The following is a 17239-nucleotide window of genomic DNA, read 5'->3' as shown; positions in this document are numbered from 1 at the left end:
CTACACGTAATCTACTTGACTGGTCATGATCTGTTGTTGATCATTCTCCTAACTCGCATTATTTCAGACATCTGGTTTGATTTCGTCTTTAATACGAAGCCTACCCTTCTGGGAAGACCACACCTACCATTGTTCAATATATTTATAATACCTGGGCGATATTAGCATAAGCTTGAAGGCTTATTCATGCTGAGATGGTGTGCAATCTCTTGTATCTTTCGTCGAAGTTTCCAAGTTCTATAGTAATAGGTGTTAATATGGAGTCATGTCTATGTTTCGATGACTGAACTTATTATCCTATTGAAGCCTCGGGGTGTTTATGCAAACTATCCAGCGTTTAGACCTTTACCCATACGCCCCTTTGCGTGTCATTGCCGCGTGACCTCTATTGAATAGGCTCATGTAATGGGACAGACGCGGCTTGGCCAGGCTTCGGACGGACCGGGGAAAATCAAGTGGAAAGGGACGCGATGACCTGCAGTCGGTATAGACCTGAGAAAAAGAAAAACTAATTTTTGGCTTCTTCAGGCTGTTCAGGATAATTGGTAGGAGGGACTAGCATCACGCAGTCTGCCTCGGGGGGTCAAAGAGTTCGCCATCTGCATTTTGATGCATGAGATAGGTGGTTGGCAATTAATCGTGTGTCGGCGGCTGTCGCGTTTGGCAAGACTTCTTGGGAACTGAACCGCGTTTACTGAGGACGGGGAGAAGAAACCTGTGTCAACATGATCACCGACCTCTCGGCAAAGTCCGTAGAGGGTAAAATCGTACACTATGTGGTGAAGGAAGAGAAACATGTCGTCCAAACGACCTCGCTAGCGACCAATGGAGGTCGAGCGACGACTAAGACCGGCGCGGCACTCGTTAAGAATGAGGTTAAGGGGGAGGGGCGCTGCTGTGGCTTTCGGGAAAAGTACGAGAGTTTGGTCATTTCTCACGAATCCGTGGTGCTAGAAAGGGACAAACTGTTGAAGGAACTGGAAAGTCTGAGGACGTCGTCTAAACAACAGGTTAGTACACTGGAAGTGGAGTTAAAGAATTTGCGTGGGCAATTGTCTGGGAAGGATCGAGAGATTAGCACTATACAAAAACAGCTAGGAGATACAGGGGCGGTGAAAAAGAAGCTAGAGGGGGAGCTTGCGCAATTACGTAAACAGCTGTCGGAACATCAGCGACAGCAAGGAGATGCCGGGACAGCTAAAAAGAAGTTAGAGGGTGAGCTTGTACAGCTGAAAAAACAGCTGTCTGATTTTCAGAAACAGGCAGGTGACGCTGGGGGTGCTAAGAAAAAACTAGAAGCTGAGCTGACACAGCTGAAAAAGCAGCTGTCTGACTTTCAGAAACAGGCAGGTAATGCAGGGAGCGCTAAAATGAAACTAGAAGCTGAGCTGTCACAGCTGAAAAAGCAGCTGTCTGACTTTCAGAAACAGGCAGGTGATGCAGGGGGCGCTAAAAAGAAACTAGAAGGTGATATAGCAGACCTACGTAAACAACTTTCCGAACAGAATAGATCAAAAGCAGAGTTAGAGAGACAGGCGAATAAGTTGAAGGGAGAAACAACAGCGAAAGAGAAGCTGAAGAAAGAGCTAGATGAGTTCAAAAAGAAGTTGAAAGATATGCAGGCTGAGAGGGATAAATTTCAGCGTGAGGTTAAGCAGAAGGAAGGCGATCTAGGCAAGTGTAATAGAGAAAAAGAAGCTCTGTCGAGGGAGAAAGGTAAGTTGGAAGGGGAGTTAGCACGGTTGAAACAGAAGAATGATCAGTCAGCCGAACAACAAAGGGGGAGGGCGGGCGAGCTAGAAGCTGAGCTAGCCAAACTTAAAGCTTCACTATTGGAGAAGGGGAGTTTAGAAACTCAGTTACAGCAGCTTCAGTCGCAGATGTCAGAAAAAGATTTCCAAATTTCACAGTTATCGTCAGAGGCTGGGACGAAGGTACAAGTAGAAGGAAAGCTGCATCAACTCAACGACAAGCTCTCAGAGAAGGATAATCTCATTGAGGACTTAGAGCGCCGACTAAAGCGACTACAAGAGGACCTGGATCAAAAGGAGGAAGAAAACGGACTTTTACGCACTCAACTTGAGACTGTAAGCATAGAGTTATCTCAAATAAAACTAGAGTTCAAACGCAGTGTTGCTTCCGAGGGTGAAAGTGACAGCGAACTTGAACGTCTGCGGGCGAGAAATGCAGAGCTGTTGATTGAAAACAGAGAAATCACATCAAGACTAGACGTATCGGAGCACAAGCTAAAGGCTGCCTTCACCGAGCGTGACAGGTACGCTGATGACTATGGCAGGGTGGAAATGGAACTACAGAAGCTCAAGAGAGAGCTCGAGAGTCTAACTTCAGAAAGAGAACACTACAAGGTCGAAGTAAACCGACTGCAGGTCGTGATAAAAAGTGGCGATGGAAAAGACGACGACCTTCGAAATGCCAAACGAAAGATCGCGTCCCTTGAAGAGGAATTGTCAAGACGACAAGGCAACACTGGAAACGAGTAGGTTTATTCAGAATTCTTAATGCCCACAAGGCCATTGTTTTCTGTTTGCTTTTGCAGCATGGCGCAAATTAGGCGTATGATGTTCAAAACATCAACTTACAGCTGATCCTCAAAACGTCCTCCATGTTTTGGACATTCCAGTTGTGTTGGGTAAACGTTACCTTTAAGTTAGTTGATCCACAGGTATTTGAGATCCTGATATTCTACCTGTTTTTACAAAGAATGAAATGTATGACCCCAGGTCACATTGACCTCTGACAGGTATATACTTGGTGATATGTCAAGGCGTCCTTGAACCATGTTCTTTATGATCCCGTAATTACTAAAGTCAACACCCCGAATAACACAAAGTCACTGAAATATACATCCTGCATACCACATTATCATTCCCTAAACATGCAACTCATACGAATGGCAAAATCCCAGCATCATGACCTCTCTGGTTGTGGCTGTTCCTAGAATTTCCTGATCGTATATTTTAGCTTAACATATGTTTATCAACACTTATTATTCAGCATACGTTGTCAAGGATTCATAGAAAAAATGTTCGGGAAGCAAAACTAAAAATATCAAATAGACAGGCATGGATATGCATGGTTTCTTCTTTCTACATTTCGATCAGTGTTTTCATTGTGGTGTTATGTTACCGGTAGTAGTCTGTTCGTTCTCCTGGGATGCTGATTCCATCTCTTTACTGATTAATTATCATGGGAAGCACATCCAGTCTGCTGGCGTGACACACTCCCATGGCGTCCAATCCTTTTACTGCGGTTGGTAGTGTGTGGGACACAAATATTTCCCACGGGTTTGGGAACGCCAAGGTTACACCCAGTACATAAACATTCTCTCTGTGCCATGTTTTTAAATCGAAGTGGTATTACAAGCATGGGGGCGTTCTTTCACGGTAAACTTCTATTTCACCAACATTGTCGTAAGTAGGATTCCCTTTGATAGTGAGACTCTTTTCATGCATGGCATAGCCTGAGGACTAAGACGCCACTGGAGACAATGTCTGCATTCTTTGTGAGATGTGGCTTAGGTCTGTCGACCGTTTGTCCTCGTTTTTGGGTACTGTTTCACTATAAACATTTATGTGCCAAGTTGTTGAAGACAGGGGTTCTTTCACCAATCCGTACTTGATTGGAACTGTAGAACAGACAGTTTGCCTTATGGTAAAATCATATGATTCCTTTCTTCTCAACAAAGGGTTGTGTTATCTTGTTCGTCTTATAAACAATGCCATATGATAGAAATGCTTCAGGTCCATATTATATTAGCACAAAGGCTACCTTACTTGACATAAAGGCTATCAAGTCGGGAAAGTATTGAATTATTCTTATTCATAAAATGAAGGCAATCTAACTCTTAACTTCATGTGTACTACGTGTCAGTGGTTTAACATATCTTTTTGGTATCATATGTTAGTACCCATACAAGTGCTTGGAGATTGATCGATAAAATGATAGACATATGACAGTTTTCTACCTCCGGCGATTCATGTAAGTTTGCTGGTTATTTCATATCACCTCCCAAGAAGCCTCGTTCCAGTTTATGAATATCTAGGTTGACATAAAACCGGTTACACACTGTCTAGACACTTGACCACCTGTGTAAACCATAGTCGGAAACTTTTCCAACAATGATTTTGTATGATTTATTGTTTATTGTTTATTTACACAAATTGTATGTGAAACAACAGCCTACTTTATTACTACAATTATCACGAATACTTTCCCGTTTAAGGCTGATCAAAGACAATGATATTTTGATTTAGTGGCATGCCCTAATTCTATCAGGGTCATGCTGCATATTCATGCGTGGTACTGAACGTATCCATGCACGTGGCTGTTCACTTCAGATACTTGCTAGATATTTTATATGTTTAATAACGTAAGCGAATGATACGCTTTACAAACATTTGAATGCTATTATGCGTTTAGACGCACAAGTTATAATGCGACCACAACACTGATGGTACATTCTTACAGATTGTATAATGACAAATATGAACGAAAGAGTTGTGAGTATATATGAGTTTAATGTTCTCATGGAGTGTTTGCTTATTTGCTTGTTTGTTTGTTTGTTTGTTTGCTGGTTTGTTGGTTAGTATGTTCTCTCGTTGTTTTGTTGGTTGTTTTGTTCAACTTTGTTGGTTTTCGCGACTTAGAATTTATTGTGGACAGCGCGTTAAGTACACCTTTCCAATACATGATGTTTCTACCCCGCCCCCTTGTACAGCTGTACTGAAAATCCCCTCATCTTAATATAACCACAGAGGATAACGCTAGCCTACAACAATTTCAAAAAGCTCAACAGCAGCTGATGATAGAATCTGTTCGCTTCCTACAGTTTTTAGCATCCTGCATGACATTTGACCTTGTTTACACCGCAGCGCTTTAAACATGGCGACCACATCCCATGATGCTCTTCCGTTGACTCATGGTGGGTGTGGCAAGTATTTGATGGGCGTTTCACACTTCTTACGCACATTCACCGGTGATACGCAGTTTACATTCCAAAAAAGAGTTACAGCCCACATCACAGTGAGGCGCACTCTGACTACAAATTGTCTATACATTTTGGAGGCATTAAACACCTGTAATGTACACCTTGGCGAGAGCTCTACCAAAACTTATGAGAATGCGAACAATGTGGGTCTTTGTTCCGTAAACAATAACCGTCTGTGTTGGCAGAAGTCTTAAACTTTGGGATGAAAGATTCAAAATACGTTACCTAACAGGACAATGGAAAAACAGTCCACAAAATTACGGATGCGACAAAAGATGTGTCGACACGTTCACTAGGTTATATGGCTGTTGCCTTTGGCAAAATGAAATAGCTGACAGGCCGCAATGTCGCGTTTCACTCGAATAGATAGCACAAATGGGTAAATAATGAGATGCCTTAAGGTCGCGATATACATTAGTCAGAAGGCAACACACGCATCGGGCCAATTTAAACCCTACGCATCAACGACGAAAGCCAACAAGTCAAGTTACAGACCGTACAGAAGAGAACATGGAGCCTAAAACTTGTCTTGTGTTTGCGAAGAATTTGATTTGCCGTGGGCGAGAACCGGACGTGCCCTGGTATTCATAATGGGTCACCTCAGACCTGAGTTGCGTTGCAACGCGTTATGGTAATTGTTGTGGGATCGCGTTCTAACCAATCGCCGGCGGAGACGCTCACCTCTGCCCTGTGTATTGTTTCGTCACAGTTGGAAGATGAAGGGTGCGCCGTGCTGAGAAGGAACCCGTTTCTTGCCGTGTTTGCCCCCAGACTTTTGTCACATATCTCGCCATGTCGGAGAAGGTTAGTTACCACAGAGATGCCCCATCAGGCGGCAAGTATTCTTATTCCATTCAGACCACGGTGTCGGCTGTCACGTCCGAGGTGCGGTCGTCTGGGGCTACTAGTAGCACGTCTGTGACGACTTCGGATTCGTCTGCTGAGAGTCTGTTGAATGCAGGGGCCGAAGGGGAGGGGAAAGCTACCGGGAACGGTGACATTATGACAGGGAATGGTACTGTCGCAGCAGCGATTAGCGAAAGCGGCGGTCTGTCCTCTCCGATCTCGGTCCACTCTGCCGGTGACGCCGATGACAAGTCGAGTTCCTACTCGGACGGATCTGTAGAAGACGGGTTACTGAACACAAGTCGCGGTCGGGGCCACGTCAGAATCAGCAGTCACAGCAGAAGTAGCAGTGCGGGAAGTTTTCACATGGAGTCCACATCCGGCGGGCTGTCGTACCATCATGTCAAAGGGAGGACGATACGAGGACAGACTAGTAGTAATCTCTACTTGGGAATGGAGGCCAAAGAAGAGATGCATGGTTTAAACGACAGACTAGCGTCCTTCATGGCGAAGGTGCGTCACTTGGAGAAGAAGAACAGTTACTTCGAGAAACAGATGATAATCTTGGAAAGAGTACAGATCGAGCTGCGAGAGTCGAGGGAGAAGATAGATGCAATAGGTAAGGCAAAACGGGCGCTTGATCTGGAGCACATGGGATGTAAGAATGAGAAAACGCACCTCAATCACACAATTCTCATGCACACTGAGCGGATCAGAAACCTAGAGGCTGATCTGAAGGAGGCTCGGACCAAAATCAGGAGCTGTGAGGACGAACTGAATTCTAGATATGGACAAACCGAAGCACGGGACCTGGAGCTTGAAGGCTACACGAAGAGAGTTCGAGAACTAGAGGCGAAGATCGCACTGCTCATAGGTGAGAAGGAGTTCATAGAAACACAGAGGTTGAAGTTCGAGTCGACTACTAAAGATTTGAAAGGTCACCTCGAAAAGATGAGACTGGAGATGGAAAGGAAAGAGGTCGTACTGCAAGAAAGAGACTGGGAGGTGCAAACAAAAAGGGAGGAAGTACACAGCGCACAGATGCGTATTGATGAACTACTGGAGGAGCTAAAGAGGCTGCGAAATGAGAATCTAGAACTGAAGTCCAGCATCACAGTCTGGGAACAGAGGTGCAGCACTGCTGAAAGTAAGGCTGGCGACCTGGCCAAGGCAAACGAAGGACTGCAATCGAAGTACAATGTTCTCACCGAGGAGAACAAGACCATAGTTAGTCAGGCTGCGGCTAAACAATCAAAGGGTAGCGATTTGCAAAAACAGCTGGATGACTTGATGAAAAAGCTGCGCGACCTGGAGGCCAAGAACAAAGAGCTTAGTGACAACAATGGAGCATTGAGCGCAAAGGTCAACGAACTTGGGACACAGCTAAAGGACAAGGACATGGCCATCGGTCAGCTCAACGACAAGAATAAAGCTTTGATCGCTGAGACAGAGAGTCTGGGTGCAGAAGTAAAGGAAAAGGAATCCGCTATTGGACAGCTCAACCAAAGAGTCGAGACAGTGTCGCTGGAACAGTCTTCAGTCCTGACACAGAAACAAGGTGAAGCCTTCGAAAAGTACGTATAGTTCCTCTATCAGTCATTTAATCCACATTTAAGTGACTGCTTCTTGTCACACGATCACTAACTGATGATTTATCACAATGTAATAAAACATGACTTTGAACAGACCCCTGACATTATGAACATAATAGATCTAGATTTACATGACATTGGCTTTGACAAGTTAAAGGTAATGAAATCTGTTCCAGTCAAAGGGAACAATAAACACCGAAACATGTTCTTCAAGAATATCAATTATACATGTAGTCTGGTGCAGTAATGCTGTCCAACATGTTCACCCTCAAACCTTGAACTAATGATAACTAAATGTGACATCTGGTGAACAAGCCGCCATTTGTATCTCATGCCTCACAGGTGCAAATGTGAACAACGCTGGCTCCGCCCTATAATGACAGGGATTGTCTGCTTTTAGGCATCAATCAACTACAATTCAGACTGGGCTAGACTTTGACACTGGCGTGCCCCTACCAATGCGGACATTACTTCCAATAATGCAACTTTAACGAGAGACCTGCAATTTTACGGTCTATGATTTAGTTATTTCTTGCACAACAGTCAAATGTTGGCCCAATGCCTTGAACATGTGTAAAGCGCCTGTTGTTAATCAATAAATGTATGGATTTAGGTCTACCTTTTCTGGGCTTAAGATACAACGTTGGTAAGCTTTAACATAGATAAAATTCAAGCGGATGTAGGAGCTGAGTTGGATGAGTAATGACTTCTTTTGTTATGAAAACATTGATATGTAAACAATGTCAAAGGTCATGGTATGTTTGCTGACATTGGCTGTCTGTCTTTACAAAACATCTGTCTTTGATGGTTGGTTTGTTTGCAGGATCGCAACAGTACATCACGCCTGGATGATATGAGTGACTTTGACCCTGCATTTAGCATTTATTGCTTACAGTTGTGTCATCTGTCTTAATAGTTCTCATTGGATGGTTCTGCCTTGTATACGTATGTTAACGAGTAAAAATCATTACCAATTTTTAGATTAGGCAACTACTCATTTGGGCATTCCTCAAATATCTTCACGTTTATTTACGGCCAACTGCCAGTTACTTGGAATGCTTGAGTGAGAACTATTTCCGTTTCCTGCAGGCAGACCCTTTCAAAGTTTTGAAAAGTCTTTCTAGCTCTCGAAAGGGAAATATGCGGTATACTAGATGACTTTTCAAACCTGGCCATGTTGTGAACATATTCCTCTAGTGTACGTGAAAAATCTACGAAAAGGAGGTTTTTCATGTATGTTCATAAGATTTAGTCAGATTTTAGTTATGGCGTTTATCAGGGTATCATAGTCTTTTCTTAATCTTACCATCCTTTGTGGACTTTCCTTTCAAGGCTCTAACATACTGACATTCGAACGCTTGTATTCACTCTATAAGCGTTGGTTGGTTGCACTCCTTTGGAAGAGATTAGGTCGTCTGTACAGGTTTTTTCCTCAAATGTTATGCCAGCTTCTGAAGACAAACAAATGGCGTTTTACTGCTTATATAATTTGACGACTTCTTACCCAGGCCTCGAGGCTACTGCCACTAAAAAACTGTAATTCGCAGAATTGTATCTCTGCCTCACTTATGGTAGTAATTGCGTGCATGTTTTACAGCAAGCTGGAGGTCATACAACAAGGTACATAGTAGGAATATAGGAATACTGTGGTGGTGAGGTTTGGATATTTGCACAGCAGTGAACGCTGTACAAACTTTAAGGGCTCTTGACTTCTTGATAGTCTTGAGCACAGCGCCTCTTTAAGCAAAAACTCTGTACGGCTTGAACTGTTTGTCCAGTTAAAATAGCTGTCTGTCAGGCGCCTTTGTTATGACAATGATTGCTTTGCGTTCAACCATATTTGACTGGAAGGTCAATTAGATACTGACCTTAGTAATGAGTTATTTTTGTCCTTTCGTGCCTATCACTTGCGTACTTCACATGACGTTGTCACCTGTAAACATAGACGATGTCGACGTGGGTAGAATGCTGATTTAGTCCCCGTAAAGGTCATGTTGATTGTGATGCCAGCTTGTGATTTTTGTAACCTTTGCAGCACTTGGCCTCTCTGCAAACTGGCAAAGATAAGATCAATTTCAGCTTCCTGTGTGACGAATTGGCTACAAAGCCTTGATTGAGAGGCTTAAACAACACAAGAAGCATTCATTACATTCATCGACACGAAAAATATAGTTGTTGTTTTTTTCAATACATCTATCGTGGTGGAAAGATTACAAGTTGAGTGTGTGGACTGGTTTAGTTTTGCACCTTTGGGATTAAGATGGCTGTACAGCCAACGGGAAGTGATTTAGCCTTGCAAGACGGCATGAGGATACAATGGATGGGGTGGAGTCAAATTTGTACTGACCTAGAGACCCAGATTTTATAGCTCCCAGTAAGAGCTCGTCACATCATAGTCATAGTTTCATCGTCTTCATACACATTATTTACAGCACATTAATTTTTTATGGTCCATTACGTAAAATATCGACGAAAGTGTGCACATATTACACGCAGCTGTGTTAACATGCTCCCGTGGGTATTCAAGAATGTCAATCTTACTTGCTGCCACGTTATTTGACGGTGACGACACACCTGGGTTCCATGCTATGAACTGTTAACCTACAGCTACCCTATTCGTCCTTCACAGTGAGCCACAACACAACAGATAACCTATAAATGATTGATGAATCATGTAAATCATTTTTTATCTACAGAGCTGAAAAAGAGGCCAGGCTGCGACGTGAGCTGGAGGATGAACTGGCACGTGTCAAAGAGGTCAGTCCATGTGACTAGAACGAATGCTGCATCTGCGTTTTTTACTAGGATTGGGGGGGGGGGGTGAAACAACATTTGTTTGTTTCCTTTATTTGGGTAAATACATCAAACAGACCGATGCGTGCATTGGCCACTTCGTAGAACGCAGAGGGAGACATATTCTTGAATCATCTATAGTATTGAAAGATACCGTAACCATCTCGTTAACGCTGCTATAACCGCAAATAATCTCGCAATAATCAACAAAAAAGTAAGTGGTTGAGGGTATAATGTCTGGTAAACAATATGCAGAACGTTTATGTCCAGCTGACTACATAAGCACGTTCTTGTAATGTATGGCAAGCGTGAGGGCAAACTAATGGGCTGTTAAACTGCCCCTGAAGCAACGAAAAGTTGATAGACGAGGTGCAAGATGAAACAATCGATTGTCCACTTCAAGAAAAGGGGCGTGTATCTCTTCTTGCCCTTTTGCAAACACATCTTGATTCGTATGTTATGACCTTTAAACTGTGGGTTGAAACCAGTTATTTGGTAATTCAGAACTGCGAACTACGTCTATAACTACGAGTAAAATATACATTGTATAAATGGCCATCTTTACCTTGTTCGACTTCCTTTGCTGCAGCATCTGGAGAGAGCAAACAAAGACCGAGAAGAACTGGAAGGAAAAGTCAAGGGGCTTCGCAATGAACTTCAAGACAAGTTACAAGTCAAGATTGCGTAAGAATATCGAGTTAAAAACTTATATGAATAGAGTGTACCTAATATCTTATTATCCAAGCTATTGACGAACATACAGAGTTGTAAAAATGTATCAAAATTGATATATGTCATGCAATCCCTCCAATACTAACACCGCATCTAACTGTTGATAACACAGTTGTAGTTCATATGAATTGTTCATTTATTGTCGGAATTAAAACATGATTGATGTATATGTAAACACCTTTTCCTTCGATAGGATGGAAGAATACCAAGCTAAGAACAAGGATCTCCAGGCTGAAATTGACAGGCTGAAAAAGGTTTGACATTATCATTTTTCATGTCATTTTGCATGATATTCAGTATCGATGAGTATGACTTACCTTGACTTTAATTTCTTTTTGTTGTTTGTAACATTGACAGATCTCGGGGTAATGTTACACCGATACGTCTGGAATAATTGTATCGGTTTAGCTAGCTACCTGAGAGCAGCAATGTACATCAGAACTTGACTTATATCAAAACTTATGTTTGGTAGGATCTTGAGGAGGCGAAGCGCCGCCAGACAGAGCTGAGACAGAAGCTGCAAGTCACCACTACACAGCTGGAGGGCCAAGGGGAGGCATCAAAGGAGTACGTACCTTTTGAATGTAGTTACGATTTTCTGTGAAGATCACGGTCATTTCGCGCGCCATTTTGAATTGCCGCGTCACAGAAACATGGGTCAAAGAGCAGTTTGTTATCCTGATTATCCTATTCGTGTCGCAATTTTGATTGTTGCTCCATTTTCAGGCTGAACGATGAGAAGATGAAAGTGCAGAACCTGATGGCTGAAATCGAAAGGATGAAACGGGTAAGTCCCTTCCCGCTTTAGCCTTTAATGACCTGACAGCCTTTGCACACTTGACATTAACGGATCGATCACAAATTATGATCATGTGTCCCACGCTATACTGAAATCACAATAGAAGGGGCTGGAAAGTTTATAATAATGCCTCTTTTTATAGGACTTAAAGACGGCGGATGCTCTTCGTGAAGAACAGGAGGGCAAGATCAAAGATCTGCAAGAGGAGCTTGATGCAGCCAGGAATAAACACAAAGAGTGAGTTCATTGATACAACGTATTTGTTGCGTAGAAATCAAAGACAATGTCAGTAACTTCATATGTGTATTATGTATGTACACACATTTCCTTCTTTTATGTGTTGAGACTAGAGAATGATACTTATCGTATGATAACGATACCTCTTCATCATTCCAGATATGAGGCAGAAATAGACAGGCTAAAGGAGCTGGAGGATGAGCTGCATACTGTTAGAATGGTGGGGATGATAATTACTTTATTTGATTTCCACGGCGTTATAATAAACCAGATAAAGTTTATGCAGTCTATAGATGGTAATGCAACTTTCTGTTTACATTTCCTATCAATTCTATCCAGACGGCATAAAGAAATACAGAGTATACTTGTATCAGCCAATGAGCGATGATTCTGCTGAATATAAAGACGAAGACTTACACCTTTTACATCCATGTTGTTCTCTAGACTTTGGAGGAAACTCTCACCATCCGTAGGGAACTGGAGGTGTCTCTGGAAGCTACTCGACAGGAAATCCACATCACCAAGATGGAAATCACGCAGAAGGAAGAAGCTGTCAACACGTAATTACATTTCATTGATGACTATGATTTATGCAATTGGGTGCTAACTATGCTATCGTCTAATTCAAGCATGGGCGCGGGCAACTTCAATGATAGTATAGTGATATCAGTGCATTACATTATGGTTATCAAAATGGACGGTACTGCATACTTGCATTCCAATTCCCGCTTTTGAAGTTCCATATACCTATCGCCATTTTCGCATTTCATGCATTCATGTAAACACGTTTTAAAGCTGCAATAAGGTGTCAACTGTATCTCTTTTACCCTTCTTTACCTGCTTCTTCTCTGACTGCGGTGTTCCTTTGCGCTACATTCAACTGCAAACATTATGCCATCATCCAAGATTGCGGAGGTAAATCACTTTGTGCTTTGTCATTTCTGTGGATATATTATGGATTCATATTTCAAATTATATTTGTATTGTCTTTTTTAATTGACTCAACCATCCCTTCGACCCAAAGTTGGGGTTGCTGCTACTGAAGTATTTCAATGATCGATGATGATTATCTAGATAGCATGTAAAAGTTGTAAAATGAAATAATTATCAATGTTTTTATAATGTATGTCAAAGACGTCAGTTGTATTTTCCTTGTGCTGTATAAGACACTGTACGCAATTCAGCTTTCAGCTGCCATGTAACACTTGTTATCCAAACTATTCATTCATTAATTCATTTAAATTTGATTCAGATTCTATTTTGCCATGTTGTAAAGTAATGACTGTTGGTAGTAAAGATATCTTGGTGCTGTTGGATGGTAGGTCGATGGCGGCAGATAAGGACCGGCTGGAGTCAGATCTCGACAGAGTGCGGCAGGAGGGAGACCAGATGAGAGACGAACTGGACAAAATGAGAAGGGTATTAAATACATGTACTTATTTTATCACGAATACTGAATAATAGACATAGACATGACTATTGCACTAGCCATGTGGTATGTGGTCGATTAGATTGCAACCAATTACTCCTCGCTTGAAAGTTATCTCTACTATAACTGACAAGCGAGAAAATATCTAATGATAGTTAGTTTTATTTTGTATCTGTTAACTGTATCTGTTCAACATGCTTTGTTTTGTTGTAATAGAGGTCTTCATTATCAATCCAATGTAAACGAATCAGAATCGGTCTCTCGCATTGTCGCGTGACAATTTATTCGTGTTTCGTATCCTACAAGGAACTGGAAAATGCCAACAGGCTACGCGAGGAGGCCGAACAAAAGCTGTCTGATGGAGCCCAGGAGCTGGACGACCTGAAGGGGCAACTGGAAACGTTAGTTACCTGTTCTAACATTTCTGATGATGCAGATCACAAAACAAACGCGAGCATTTAGAAGAAATATCTCTTTTGGTTTTGAGGATATCTTGATGCTAGTGTTAGACAGTTTGTGGGCATGGTTATCAAGATTGTGAAAGACGAATGATTTTATACTGTTGATGTGTAATTTGTATGTAAGTATTTTGACCTTGGAATTGTTTATATCTGTGTACCAGTGTTTATGTATGTATGTTTATATGAATGTACGAACCCTGGAAGATTAGTCTCTTGGGGGCTAAAGAGTATCTCAATAAACTACTACTACTATAGACTACACCTTTTCTGTGTACCACGATGTTGTTTTAGGTATTTTGAGGGCTTTTTGAGGTATTAACCTTCCTCTTTCCCTGCAGGTCTGAAGGGAATAATGAGAGAGCTGACCAACTGGAGGCAGAAATAGACCGAATGAAGCGAGTAAGTCGTTTTGATTGCTGGTACCATCGTAAAAAGACTTAAACAAAACTACTAGTAGCTAGCATAAGAAATGTGCTTTAAAGTATTTATATTTAGGAACTCTACGCCATTACTCTGCTGGGTAGCACGTAACCTTATTATACATCTTGACTACATATGATCTGCACTTAAACTCAACTCTGAAGAGCGAATGGTTGGTACCATCGTAAAACGTTGAACAAAACTTCTTGTAGCTAGCATAAGAAATGTGATGACACATGCGCCATTACTCTGTTGGGTAGCACTTAACCGTGATATACATCTTAACTACCTTTGTAGGATCTACACTTGAACTTAACTCTGAAGGTCGAACTGGAGCAGAAATCGAGCGAGTTGGAGTTGCGCATACAGTCCCTGAATGAGGAATTGGACGAAAGCAGAAGGAAGGAAAAGGAAGCCATGAAGAAGTATGTACCGAAACACCTTACTCAGATGCGTTATAAGTTTCAAGTGACATAGACAATGCTAACACCAAAATATTGTGAAAATAGGACCTGAGCTTGAGACATTGAACCGATTATGACCATAAGCAAGAGGTGAAGAATACTTCGAATGTAAATTTCCTTTGGTAGATACATGATTTGTTTGGTACATTTCGTCAGCTAGATGATAACATTATGAGAAGTGTGACATTTCATGCACTTCATACTTCCATGCTATAAAACATCAACAAACTTCAGCTTTCTGACTACATGAATACATTTTCTTCTAGGTACCAGTTAGAATCCAACAGATGCCTGGAGTTGGAGGAAGAGGTTGTGCGAGTGAAAAAGGTAGACAAGCACTCAGAGAGATTCAGCACTTCGTATCACTTGTATAACTCAATTTCATAATGGTTTTCTGTTGCAAACTGCCTGCTTCAACTGTGTTCCGATTTTCTAATTACAGGAAGTTCGTATTGAACTGGAGTCCAGAATCATCCAACTAAAGGAGGAACTGGAAAACAAACTCAGATGCGAGAGAGAGTAAGTGACTGAGCTTTTGGCGCACTATAGCAAAGTAGACTAAGTATAGTTAACACTAGAGCATCGGTATGACCGAGAGTAACCTTTTTCGTAACATATAATTAACACTAATATCTTCTGTATCTGTATAGCCGGTATAACCGCGCTTCGGCGTACCACACAGGCTAAGGAATCTTACCACATTCTTGGAAATTAGAATTCCCAAGAGTTGCACACCTGTGCGTCTTAATGAGGAACCTATTATGAGGAACAAAAGGTCGAATCAATCTGAGTTAACCAACATGACAGGCCCTACAGAAATAAACCAATCTATCAATAGCTGAGTAGGACAAAAGGCAACTTAATAACACGCCAGAACACATGGACAGCTAGTACAGTAGATCTTATCACAGTTTTGTTGACAGTACCTCTTAGAAATATGGTAGATTTTCTGCAAAAGTAAAATTATCCTATGATTCAGATGTTTGTTATAATGTTCACTCTTCCTCACAGGCACCAGGAGCAACTTGACCTTTCAAGGCGAGATATTGATCTCGAGTTGAACAAACTGAGAATGGTAAGAAAACACAATGCTGGCGGAAATAATCACTAGCGGAAATAATGACATCCTCGCTTCAATGACTATGTTGGTTTGACCCTATTTTTGGTGCCATTAGCTTTTGTGTGTCAACAAGCAATTATGGTAGCAAACCGGCTATGCACTCTGATTGTGGGCAAAACAAAGCACGTAAGTCTTAACCTGTATTACTAGCACATACACACTTGCACAAAGTGGTAGATATGAGTGTTTCACTCTAAATCGAAGTACAGCGATTCTGCTGCACTGCAAGCTAATGCAACTCAACACGAAAGTACAAACTAGCTACATACAAACATCAAACTACATGTCTCAGACAGATTGTGGATTAAATCACAAAATGTAGGCATGGTCACATATGATAATTAAGGGTTAATGACCCGCCCCGAGGTGTATATGGTGTCATAACGCCTGGTCATGTGCTATAACCACCGAATAAAACCACCAAGTGAGCGAAGCGAACGAGGTGGTTTTATGAGGTGGTTATAGCACATGACCAGGCGTTATGACACCATATACACCGAGGAACAGGCGGGTCATTAACGTTATTATCACATAGCCTATCCAAACTGACCCATATAAGAGAGACAAATTTCTGTATAATACATAGATTCTTTATTTAATACTATACGTGTAAAATCAATCCATTGTACATATGATCTTCATATAATCCAATGTAAACAAGCGGTGACTTGTCTTCGAGCCCACACGGTTATAAATTGACAGGTTGTTAGACGCCTAGGTGTGGTAAGAATCGTACATGTTTACCTCCCCTTTGCCGCAAGTTGTAGTTTCCCCGGATAATTATTACTCAAGCCGGAAAAAAAAATCCCACAGAAGCGTACACATATCGAGCCAAGATCAATTGTAGGTACAAACCTGTAAGAATTTGGGCGATTTTGACCGTAATTCTTTCGATGCCAACACATCGGTTTCGGGAAGTTACGTGTTCGTGACTTGGGCCATGGGGAGGGGGGCGTTTGTTTTTAACAAGACGACATCACTTTGCCAGTAACATTTTTAATTTTCGTCAGGTAAAACCCCTCAGAAACGTGAACATACCGGTCTGGGGTCCTCTTGGGTAGAAACGTAGGAGGTTTCATGGGCGATTTCTTTGTCTGCCATGATTTGCTACTTCGGGAAATACAATGTGATGAGTGGGGAGGGGACTCTGTGTGCCCGCTGCTTCTTGTTGGTCACACTCGTCAGCTTCCTTGCCCCTCAACCGCTGAAGTATGTTCCTGGGTGTCTTCCCCAACTTCCCATGACCCGAAAACTGACTCTAAGTCGGCGTCTGACAGTTCCTCGACGAAAAACTGTGGTACTCTTATGGCGGACGTTCGAACGCGTTCTGCGAACAAT

General features: G+C 42.0%; 1 protein-coding gene across 1 annotated transcript in view; it reads left to right on the top strand.

The window, feature by feature from the left end:
• Positions 1–17239, top strand: part of LOC136426940 (nuclear anchorage protein 1-like) — a 55044-nt gene that overhangs the window by 29900 nt on the left and 7905 nt on the right. Inside the window, exons 3-17 of the mRNA XM_066415696.1 lie at positions 10143–10203; positions 10829–10923; positions 11165–11225; positions 11444–11538; positions 11698–11758; positions 11913–12007; positions 12167–12227; positions 12452–12567; positions 13330–13426; positions 13743–13837; positions 14236–14296; positions 14615–14742; positions 15048–15108; positions 15224–15300; positions 15793–15856. Coding sequence (XP_066271793.1) covers positions 10143–10203; positions 10829–10923; positions 11165–11225; positions 11444–11538; positions 11698–11758; positions 11913–12007; positions 12167–12227; positions 12452–12567; positions 13330–13426; positions 13743–13837; positions 14236–14296; positions 14615–14742; positions 15048–15108; positions 15224–15300; positions 15793–15856 — 1228 coding nt within the window. The remainder of the gene's footprint in view (positions 1–10142; positions 10204–10828; positions 10924–11164; positions 11226–11443; positions 11539–11697; positions 11759–11912; positions 12008–12166; positions 12228–12451; positions 12568–13329; positions 13427–13742; positions 13838–14235; positions 14297–14614; positions 14743–15047; positions 15109–15223; positions 15301–15792; positions 15857–17239) is intronic.

The sequence above is a fragment of the Branchiostoma lanceolatum genome, chromosome 1, assembly GCF_035083965.1.
Source record: "Branchiostoma lanceolatum isolate klBraLanc5 chromosome 1, klBraLanc5.hap2, whole genome shotgun sequence".
In the NCBI taxonomy this organism is placed as follows: Eukaryota; Metazoa; Chordata; class Leptocardii; order Amphioxiformes; family Branchiostomatidae; genus Branchiostoma; species Branchiostoma lanceolatum.
Note: the sequence above shows the minus strand (reverse complement) of the source record. Positions and strands in the feature narration are given on the sequence as shown.